At 32.6% G+C, this 12,503-nt stretch overlaps 1 protein-coding gene across 1 annotated transcript in view; it reads left to right on the forward strand.

The window, feature by feature from the left end:
• LOC118203011 (homeobox protein DBX1-A-like) overlaps positions 1-11,592 on the forward strand; it is a 237,416-nt gene extending 225,824 nt beyond the window's left edge. Inside the window, exon 5 of the mRNA XM_085812225.1 lies at positions 9,396-11,592. Within this exon, the coding sequence (XP_085668351.1) occupies positions 9,396-9,701 (306 nt within the window). The 3' untranslated portion in view covers positions 9,702-11,592. The remainder of the gene's footprint in view (positions 1-9,395) is intronic.
• The last annotated feature ends 911 nt before the right edge of the window (positions 11,593-12,503 follow it).

Below are 12,503 nucleotides of genomic sequence, written 5' to 3' on the forward strand. Positions count from 1 at the left end.
AAAGATTTCAAATGCTCTTTTCGCACTAATTTTCAATATTTTTTCCTTTCAGTTAGTTATAAAGACTAGACAAAAGTTTTTGTGTATCCATTATTGAATATGATGGATCAGAAATTTTTAAAATGTATTTTTGTGGACTTAAACCCAGTTTTCGGAAAAAAGTCACCTTTTTGTTAAACATTATCACAAGTTTAAACTTCTTAATAACCTCATATCCAAAAATGCATACACAGATCTACTGTAACAAGATAATTTCTTCCAAATATTTTTCCATTTCCATTTTTAACTAAAAATGAGACTCAAGACATAACTGCGAAAAGACTTGTTTTGAGAATCCGAACCGAATTTAATGTTTTTCTTCAAACTTACCTTTAATACATGGTCATGAGAAACAGCAAATTAACTTTAAATAGGAATATATAGACACTAGATAACATTTTCGTATCATTTAACTATTTTTAATCTCATAATATTCAATTTGAGAAAAATAAACACATCGCAGATTGGTATGTGATTCGAAGTTAGAGGTAGAAACAATTTATGCTTTATATTCACTGAAACTTTTAAAATTCACCTTCATATGTTTTACCTTCATTTGTTATCATATGTTTTGCCTTTATTTGTTACATTTACATTATTTTTTAAGGCTTTATGGTATTTTTTACTATTTCTGTTTTTTTTTTCAAGCTCTTTTTGCTTTGGTTGAAGCGACATGGATCATTTTTCTGCAACGAGTAGGGAAAACTAGTTGGCTTCTTCCTGTTCTACGCCTGCATAACCAAAAATTCATTAATGGTTGTCAATACTGAAATTTATTTCTAGCCTTTTTTTTTTTTTTTTTTTTTTTTAAAGAAATAAACACTTCTTTTGGTCAAATCTATAAATTATAACATCAGTAAATAACTGTTGAAATACTTTTTTTTTTTTTTTTTTTTTTTTTTTTTTTACATTTTCTCCAAATTTTAAAGGGCAAAGTTTACGCTGTTACACATTTTAAATGCTTCTAACTTCTTTAAAAATTGGAATATTTGAAATCGGTTTTCTGCATATGATGTTGTTACATATGTGGAATATTATGAGAGTAAAAAAAAAAGAAAAAAAAATTCAATATTTTGGTTGATTTTTAGCTATTTTAAATTCCATGATCCCCTTAACGCCTTATATCAGGAAATGCTACATGAAGTGATAAACATTGCCTGTGGTAAAACACACCAAAGCTACTTACTTAAAGCGATGAAAGCCTTCATGGAGTACTTTTGAGCGGAAACTGGCTCTAATTAACATTACACATTGGGGAAAGTCACGAAAGCTCCCACGCACCACACCTAATCCATTTATCAATATTTGAACCCAAGACAAACTACTACATTAACTACCAATAAGTATTTCGACACCTATGCAAATGACGATATCTGCGGTCCTAAGGTACGTCACGGACTCCACCGCTATAGAGCGTGTAGGAAACAGCATCGGCTTTAGTCGCATGCAAGATGCCTCGCAGTTCGGAGCTCTCTGATTTCGAGAAAGGTATAATTATCGGGTATCACAAATGTGGCCGATCCTTAAGGGACATATCTAGCGATCTGAAGTACTCAAAATCGACAGTGGCCTATGTGATTAAGAGGTGGAAGGTGAGAGGTGATTGTCGGAATGTGCCCCGAGTCGGCAGACCAACGAAACTGGGAAATAGAGACCGACGAGTGCTGTCAAGAGAAATTCGGAAGAACCGCACCCAACCGATGGCCCTCATCCGCGAGGAGTTTCAACAGGCATCCGGGAGTATTGTTTCAAAGAATACCATCCGTAAGGAAGCACATCTGCTTGGTTTTCATGGTCGTGCTGCTGCCCATAAGCCTCTGATCACAAAGTCCAACCGCGCTGCTCGGTTAATGGGGTGCAAAGCACATCGAAATTGGACCATAGATCAGTGGAAACGGGTTCTTTGGAGTGACGAATCAAGGTTCACCCTTTACCGTTCGGATCGCAGAGTCTTGGTCTGGCGTCTACCTGGAGAACGTCTCCTGCCCGAATGCATTGTGCCAACAGTCAAGTTCGGTGGAGGTGGAATTATGGTCTGAGTGCGTTTCTCCTGGTATGGGCTGGAATCCTTGGTCCCCATTCATGGTAAGCTCAACTCCGATGCCTACTGCACTATTTTGGATGACAATGTGCTTCCTACGTTGTGGCAGTTTTACGGGTAGGACCCCTGTTACTTTCAGGACGACAATGCCAGTTGTCATGTTTCGACGTTAACCAAGGCTTGGTATGGTGCCAATGGAGTTCATCGAATGGACTGGCCTGTCCAGAGTCCAGACCTGAACCCTATCGAGAACCTGTGGGACGAGTTGCATCGCCGAATTCAGGGGTGCACTACCCGTGCAAAATCGGTGAAGGAACTTCTATGTCGAGTGGAAGAAAATACCACTAGCTGTCATACAAAGACTTGTGGAAAGTATGCCCCGGAGGGTCCACGCTGTAATTACCACTCGTGGAGGCTCTACCAACTATTGATTTTGAATAAAGTTAGTTTTTCTTTTCTATCAGAGGTGTCCAAATACTTATTCGTAATCAGTGTAGTATACAACATTCTTATTCATTTTACTGATTCCGACCGGAATTTGCACAGTATGTATCCGCTTGAAAGCCATAAGAACATTAAAAAGTATTTTTTTTTTTTTTGGCATTTAAAAGCATCTTTTTTCAATTCAGCAGGAGAAATATTAACTAAAAAGTTTAATGTTAAGTTAAATAACTAAAAAGTCCATGAAAATTCATATTCTACAGATATCTTTAAATTCTTAAAAAATATTACAATGTATAAGTATAAAATAAAAATGTAAAAAAAAGAAAACAGTTTACTTTACTCCAAATAAATCTACATATTACAATTTCCTAATTTTCTTTGAAAATTACTAACTTTCTTAGAACTACATGTTTAAATACTCACAAAAGCAAAAGTGCAATTTTCTCATGGAGATAATTAATTAATTATGTAATTATTATGATAATTAATTACGTCTCGTAATTGCTATCAGAATGTAAATAATTTTAGACCTCTGGAAAAGGCAGTATTTTTATTTGGCTTTCTTAAAACTAAGTAACTCGATGTTAGGAGGCTAAAAAAAAGGGCTCCTTAAAACACAAACTAATATTTTACCTTGATTAGAAAGATATCCTAATGCTTTATAAGCATGTCAAAGAACTAGATAAGTAAATGTAAAAAGAATAAAAGCCACTTCGGTGATAGCATTTTATCAGATAAAAATGGTTTAATTAATTAATCAATATTATTGTTTAATTAATTATTGATATTGTTTAATAATTAATTGATATTATTTAATTAATAATAATTATTGTTTAATTAATAATTATTAGTCCAAAGGGGCAATTTGCCCTGAAGGACTATTATTTTGGCATTTTTTTGGCACTTGGCCCGTTTTGGCATTTTGCGTTGGTTCACTATAAATGACCGATTCATTTTTCAAATTGTTGCCACACAATATTATCGCCCTGTATTATATTTAAATAAATTAAATAATGAAGAATCTACATAAATGTGAGTATGCTTCTAGCATTATGATAAAACAACGGTACCTAGAGCCATCCAATTTTTAATAGCATACGTTTCCACCCGAATATGGGCATCTGGAAAATTTGTTTTATTATCTATTTCATATTTTGTAAAACTTTAACGAATTTTTGATTAACAAACTGAAGGATTTCAAAGCGAGCAATGGCAATCTTGTGCAGAAAAAAAAAAAAATTATCTCCAGTGCGCGAGACTGTGTATCGGAAATTCTAAAGATAGGCTCAATTTAAAATTATTTTGCGAAATTGCTGTTGAACTGAATTTTACCGTTTAAGTGCGAAGGAGATGGATGATATTTAATAAATAAAGGTAACACACAAAACATTAAAAAAGGCCACTTTGCACGTAATTTAAACTCTGAAAACTTTCAAACTTTTATTTATTATTGATTAATTAATTATTATTATAAGCCACCGATTTCCTATTATTTGCCATTTTCTCTAATGGAATACCAGAAATACGACTCCAAATTTATTCAGTCAAATCTGTCCCCTTGAAGAAGAGCTAAGCTGAATCGAATTTGTAATTTATTATTATTATTATTTTTTTTATTGGATTTATTTTGATTTTAGTTTCTTTTTTTAGGTTTCCTTTTTAATGACCTTTCTAATTTCATTTTTCAGTTATATATTTCTGAATCTCTCATATATAATTAAATTATTAATGGAGATTATATTCTAGGAAAAAAGATGAAAACTAAGAACGAATAAACTATTGTAATTATGAAACTTACAAAAGATGACTCTACTGGAAAATATAACTTTTAAACTATTGTAATATAAAACTTGTTGATAAATCATATAGAAAACCTTAATTCAAAGAAAAGTAAAAAAATGAGTAATTATTGTTTATTTCATGGAAAAGCCTGACTTTTCTTCCCTTTCGCGTATCTGAATAAAATTCAATCCAATGTAATCTAAAGCAGAAATTCCATTTAATTAAACTAATTTAAATCATTTTCATACACGCGAAAGAAATTCCCCGACACTACCCGATGTAAAAAATGAAATACACCTATGTCGGGTATATATACACATATATGTAATAATAAAATTCCATAGTCAGAATACACTTAAAATTCTAACTGTATGTTCTTTTCATTTTTTAATGGCGACGTTCTCTTATTTGGAGAACGTCGTGGAATATTATTACGTGGAATTAAATCCACAGCCCCGTAGTCAAGTTGTTTTTTCCGCCTTTTCTACACGTACAGGTATAGAATGTTCTGGAGATATTTAAAGCGAACTGGAATGGCTGACGAGGCTGACGTCATTTCTTGGAAGCTCCGCCTTTCCAGAGGCTATAAAAGGACTCGCAAAGGAATATCGGAGTCTTCTCTTTAACGTAACGATGCAGTAAACTTCACACAAAAAGTTATTAGTAATTCTTTTTTATTTACTCCAAAGAACTGATTTTTTGTAAGTGTTATTTCTCCTGAATAATAATAAATGGATCCTGTTTTTTTTTTTTTTTTTTTTTTTTTTTTTAACTTATCGTCTGATAATTTAAGCTACGACTAAAGCTGGTACATCACATATATATGTACATATATATATAAACCATTTAAAAGTTTATACTGAGCTAATATGATTAAAAGCGAAGGTGTCGGGGGACATTTTTCTCAAGTAAGAAACTACAACTCTTACACAAATATATCACGATTTTAAAATTTATTTTAAAACTTGACGGAATACCCACTCTTTTTTACTTAATTCTAAACAGCGTTTTTACTTCAATTCATCTCACTTAAACTCTACTTACTTAGTTTAAACTTATCTTACTAAAATGCTTTTTTGGCACAATAATTCTTACTTGAGAAAAAACGGAACACCTTTGCATTTATAAATTATTGTTAATTGATCGGAAGTTGGTTTGTTCCCCTCTAAAAGTCAACTATTTTCCAGTCAATGGCGATAATTACTTGGCTTATTGATTACTTTTAATTATACCTTCTTAAAAGTTTCCATTTTCAATTTATTCAAGATTCATTTCTGATGTTTCCGTTGTAAAATTGTTTTCAAGATTCAGTTTTTAAATATGCTTATACGTTATTTCATTTCAATATAATTCTAACTACCTTTATCAAAGGAGATAATATACTAAATAATACATTAGTAAATATATATGTGTAATAATTTTACTGCATAGTCGTGATGGCAGAGTGTCAAAACGAGACAAAGATGACGAAACTGGATTCCAAAAAACCACTAATCTTTATTTTCCCACATATCCAATTAGTTTGATAGACATTTATTCAATCATAATTAAATGGGATAAATTGCTAAGTATATTGGTTTTAAAAGAAATGACGTAGGCATTTGAGAAGGGAAGCGGGAATATCAGAGCAGCACTTAGGGAAAGGAATGGAATGACTTACACAAAATTTACACAAAATTACACAAAATTTCGGGTTACTTATTGTGCCAAGTATATATACCAAGTCTGACGTATAAGCACAGCTAATCTGTGATTGGTTAATTTTAGGTTGTTACATAACATAGAAGGAATTTCTGGTTACTTATTGTGCCAAGTATATATACCAAGTCTGACGTATAAGCACAGCTAATCTGTGATTGGTTAATTTTAGGTTGTTACATAACATAGAAGGATCTCGAATTTAGGAGAACAGATGAATTTAGGGGGAGAATCTAGAATAGTTAATTTTGAAATTGCCAACTATTTTTAAATCAGCTGTCGTATTTTGTTATATCTTACACACACATATATATATAATTATAAAACATTTTTTAAGGGGACTCGTACACCTTAAAACCCATAAGATCTTCGAATATGTGACTGTTGCAAGAATTGGGATACCTTATTTACCGTATATACTCGCGTATAAGTCGATACCGCGTATAAGTCGCCCCCCCCCCACTTCGACATAAAAAATTCGTAGAAAATAAGAAACCCGCGTATAAGTCGATCCCCCACTTCCGAAATCGATCGAGAAACTTCGAAAAAAAATTTTTAAGTACTACATTTATTCAAAATCATCTGAGAAAAAAAAGTAAATATACGATAAAAAATACATTGGTAAATAAACAAAATTAAAATGCTTCAACGTCCGATTCATGGTCAGATTCGCCAAACATTTCATAGAACTCTTCTGTCGTCATTGGCTCGGCATCATACATATTTTCAGTCTCGAACTCTGTATTGTTACAATCACTACTACAGCGTATTGCGTATTGAGAATATGGCAAAGCACACTAGGGCTATCTGCCTAAGGGGATGGATGCCTTCATGGAGGACTTTCTAAGGGAAACTGGCTCGTATACACGTTACACATGGGGAAAACCACGAAAACGCCCATGCAGCCAGCCCGTTCGCGGGATTCGAACCTCGGACCGAACTACCAGTGTTCAGCGATTTTACCGCTCGGCCGCTGGTGAGCTCACTACTACAGCCTTCGTCGTCATTTTCACTTTCAAAAACAGCATCATCTTCCGTACCGTCTAGTTCGTTTCTAATAAAATATTTTTTAAATGATTTTATAATCATTCAGAAGGTATTTCGCAGGCATTCGCATTTTTCAGGGGCAAAAACATAAAAATTTCCAAAAGTGTTCACAATTTTGGCCACCACTGTAGTTCGTCACATAATTTAAGTCATGAAATTACTTCAAATAAGTGACTTATTTGATAAGTCGTCCAATTCGAGTGCGGGAAGAAAACAACTGCATTATACAAAGAAATTTTTGAACTTCCGATTCTTTTAATTTTTTATGGCGCCGCGTATAAGTCGACCCTCCCACTTTTGAGTCTTTTTTTTTTTTTTTTTTTTTTTTGTCCAAAATATCTCGACTTATACGCGGGTATATACGGTATTTTAAAAGAAATTGCTTCCAACTTTTTACAGCTGACTACATAATATAGCTGCTTTCTGAAATAGTCATCATAAAGTTTGTGTTTCCACAAATATTTTGATAATTTAATCCGCTTTCTGACAAAACTTTTCGTCATAATTCTACCTTGCGCGCACAGTTTAAAACATTCTATCGCATAATTTAATTCGATATTTAATATATAGCTTTTATAACACTTGGAAACTACTGTGAACCAAAAATTCTAAGAATTTCATGTTAAATTTTTATTTTATTTGGAGTCGAGTTTATAAAATGTATTTGATTAAAAAAAAGTTTTAATGTTTTCGTCTTTAAAATTTTTTAATAGTAAAATATTCATCAGATTTTAGGTGCAGTTAAAAAATAGGGCTCATACAAAGAATTCCATCAAATTTCAAGTATGTACCATAAGCCATTTTTAAAATATCGTGAGCGCAAGGTGGAAACGTGACGAATACTTTTGTCCCAAAGTGGATTAAATTACAAAAATATCTGTGGCAACACAAAATTTCTGGTTACTAGTTTCCAAAGCAGCTATATTATGTAGTCAGCTGTAAAAAGTTGGAATTAATTGATTTTAAAATAAATACGATACCCCAATTGTTGCAACAGTCACATATTCGAAGGGTGTCAAGGGGTTTAAGGTGTATGAGCCACCTTAAACAAAATACAAACATGCCTAGTATTTTCGCGTATTAAGCTGTTGAAAAATTATCATTCAAGACATCAAGCAAGAAATTTAGAACTAACTTTTCACAAAGACCAAAAATTGAAATTCATCCACTGGATCATAAATGTAACAATAATGTAACAAATATATATATAATATAAATGTAACAAATAATTGATAAATTTTAAATATTCCTATAAATGTAACAAAGAATTTTAAAAACGCTAAAACAAAAACTTTTCAAACAAGCAAAAACCCCATTTAAAAATTTAATGAAAACTAAAGAAAAATTAACATAACAGAAGAGGAATTCAAGCAACTTCAGTGCCACTTCATCGGAGGGGGGGGAAGAAAATTGAAATAAATTGAAATATCTCTTCCACCCAAATCCTTGCTTTTCTGTATCCAGAATTAGCCGATAAACTATTTTAATGTATTTTAATTATAACAGTTCACCCGAAAATTCTGACCCTTCCCCGAAGGAAGGTAAAAACAAAGTAAATTCTAATTAGAATCTTGTATCCTAAATAAAAAGAATTCTATTTTATTTAAATATCCCATTTCAATAAAACTTATTCAGTAATATTTCAGTAAAACTAAGAATTTTAATTAGTCCAAAGGGATTTGAATCCCGAAGGACTATTAGTTTCGTTTTGGCATTTTGCGTCGGACGGATAAATGTCGGTTCACTTTTCAAACTGTTGCCACAAAATGTTAGAGTCCTGCATTATATTTGAAGAAATTAAATAATGAAAAATCTGCATAAATGTATGTATATTTCTCGTATTGTGATAAAACAACGGTACATAGAGTCATCGAATTTTGAATAACGTAATCCTCCAACGAATATGAGCATGTGGAAGACCCAATTTGAAATTTGAAATTTGTTTTATGATCGATTTCCTATTTTTTAAAACTTTGACGAATTTTTGATTAACAAACTCAAGGATTTCAAAGCGAGCAATGGCAACGTTGTGCAGAAAAAACATTTTTATCTCCAGCGCGTGAGTCTCTGTATCGGAAATTCTAAAGATAGGCTCGTTTTAAAACTATTTTGCGATATTGCTGTTGCACTGGATCTTATGGTTTAAGTGCGAGGAACATGATATTTAATAAAGAAAGGTAACACACAAAATGTTAAAAAACGCCCCTTTGGACGTAATTTAAAATCTGAAACATTTCAGATTTTTTTTTTTTTTTTAATCTTTTTTTTATTTCTCCGTGAAATGAATGATTTCTTTATTATGGGCTCATACTGAAAATTCTTCAACTCTTTCTCCTCTTTCCAGGTAAAGATATGGTTTCAGAATCGGAGAATGAAATGGCGCAACTCCAAAGAACGGGAATTGTTATCCAGTGGAGGATCCAGGGAGCAGACTCTCCCCACCAAACACAACCCTAACCCTGACCTCAGTGACGTCGGATCCTACGTCACCAAAGACTCGGACTGCATTCGGGATGAAAACAATTTCAAAGACATGAAGATTACGCCATGCCACACGCCGGACAGCCAAGCCGATGACGACAGTGGGCACCATCATGTGCGGCACTGCGTGGACCGCGGGTCGGACGAAATGGACATCAAAGTGCTATAGACGCAAATGAGGGTCAACATGATTGGACCAGTACCTGAAAAATGTAACAGATCGGATGACCTAATCTTCGAAAGTGAGCCTAGCGTCGGCTATACCACTGACGAGGTGGACAGCATAGATATTCGCCGAGTTCTGAGTCTTGTGCTAGCATAATTTTCATTTCAAATTTTTGAAGAATGTTATTTAAGAAAAGAAAAAGAGATAAATTTCATAATAGTAATGTTCTTCAAATATTACCGAGAATTCCGCGATAATATGGACCTTTTCGGCCGACTGGAAATTTCGCTGTAATCGGTTGCTTATTTAAAGAACTGTTGAAAAGAAATCGTTATCAGCCAATTAAATTATTGCATGAATTTAAAATATTGCGCTTGAAAAAAACCTTCAAAGGTACAATTATGTAACTTGTTCAAGTTTCGTTAAGTTACGCAGGGAAATCTGCATAGTTTTCTAATTGCTTTTATCTTTAAAGCACATAATTTTTCTGATTATGATACTGATTACATTTCCGTTTGAAAATAACACTATACTTAAACTTCAAAGAGCGTTCAGACATTTTTGTAATGATTTTGAAAAGATTTATATATAAACAAACCTTAGAATTTCATTTTCTAATATGTTCCGTCTGATAGCCCATTTGTTGAACTATCATATTACATCTTGATTTCTGAGATAAAAGTCCTTTTCTTGAAACATCGAGGTTGATTTTATTCCACTCCTCCTACACAATCTTCCAGACTTCATCCGATGTTTTGGAATGACGCTTATAAAGAGCTTGTTTTAAAAGTTCCACATGCACAGTAATCCATAGGACACATAACAGGGGACTTGGGTGGGATGCATTTAAAGGGAATACCTTCGATTCCGGTTTCATTTCTCATTTTTTCAAAAATAGAGCAGTATGTTTAGAAGTATGGCTTGGAGCCTCATCCTGATAGAGCTTAACACAGTGAAGATTGTTTGGATAAAGAGATGAAATTTCTTATTTAAAAAAATCTGATGTGTACACCACATGACTTCCTTATACGGAATATTAAATTATACGCATTTTTTCTTGAATTTCATTTAAACTTATTGGATTGAATTAAATCTACTTCGCCGACAGCGCATAATCCACAATAGAATAAATGCATTCTTTAAAATTCACTCTAGTATTTGTTTACCATAGCGACACTCTGGCGCTAGATTCATTTAACAGTATTATATTTCGTTCATATTATAACTCAGAATGCACAAAATTTATATCATTTAAAGAATAGAATTATCTAATCGTTGCCACATGTTCTATTCAAATACTATAATAAAACTAGAATGATGTATAAAAGAAATTAAGAAAACAAAACAAAAAAGAAACCGTTTTTCACAGAAATACTTTGAAATTTCTGAAATATCCATTCCACTAAAATTACACACTCTCAAAAAAGCACAAGACTCAGGATACTGAAGTTTATGAAATGTCATTTGTAGAAAGTGAAAGAATTGAAAATTCTTAGCTTCGAAAAGACTGTTTGCAGATGCTCGTATGAAAATTAAAACAAGAAACTTGGTATCTATAAACTTCCTTAGGCCAAAGACTAAAGCATTTTATAGGAAGTTGTGTTTAAAGAAGATGCATTCAAATGTTGTAAATTGATTACGAACATCTATATAAAAACATTTTAAAGAGATGTTTTGACGTTCGATTAATGCCCGAGTGAATAAAAAAAGTGAATAAACACTACAAAAATTAACCGATTTATTGATACTGAATAGCAACAGAGATGCCATATTAATGTTACGTTTTTGTTATCATCAAGAAATAGCTTATTGGAGTTGAAAACCCAAAAAATGTATCTTGCTTGGCTTAAACGTAAAAAAAAAAAAAAAAAAAAAAAAAAAAAAAAAAAAGAAACTGAAATTTTTCAGATTTTAAATTACGTCCAAAGGGGCGTTTTTTTAACGTTTTGAGTGTTACCTTTATTTATTAAATATCATGTTCTTTGCACTTAAACCATAAAATTCAGTTCAAGAGCAATATCGCAAAATAATGTTAAATTAAGCATATCTTTAGAATTTCCGATATACACAGTCTCGCGAGCTCGAGATAAAAGTATTTTTTTTCTATATAACGTTGCCATTTCTCGCTTTTAAAGCATTGAGTTTGTAAATCAAAAATTCGTTAAAGTTTTACAAAATATAAAATCTATAATAAAACAAATTCCAAATTTGGGATTTCAGATGCCCATATTCGCAGTAGGATTTCGTCATTCAAAATTCGATGGCTCTATGTACCATTGTTTTATCACAATGCGAGAAATAGACAATCATTTATGCAGATTTTTCATTATTTAATTTCTTCAAATATAATGCAGGACTCTAACATTTTGTGGCAACAGTTTGAAAAGTGAACCGACGTTTATGAGTCCGACGCAAAATGCCAAAACGAAAGCAATAGTCCTTCGGGACTGAAATCCCTTTGGACTAAAAAAATCTAAAGGTTATACAAAATGTTTTAACACTCGACAAAACCCATTTTAAACTGCATAGATTTACTGGCGTTTTCGTTTATACTCTAGTATTTGTTAATGAAATAATGTGATTTCAAACTCCACTAGCATTGCACACTGTATTTTGTATCTTTGGTAACTGATATAATATTCTGTTACCATCAAAACTCATTTAGAAATTTGTAATTGTGTAGAGACATTGGGTATTTTTCGAACCAGGAGAGATAAAAAATATTCAACCGCCTTCGCCGGGAATCGAACCACGGACCTCTGGAATACCGACCCAGCGTGCAGAACCACTACACCTCGAAGGCAT

Source organism: Stegodyphus dumicola, chromosome 2 (genome assembly GCF_044657685.1).
Source record: "Stegodyphus dumicola isolate Sdum_Otavi_A_Nest chromosome 2, ASM4465768v1".
Classification (NCBI taxonomy): Eukaryota; Metazoa; Arthropoda; class Arachnida; order Araneae; family Eresidae; genus Stegodyphus; species Stegodyphus dumicola.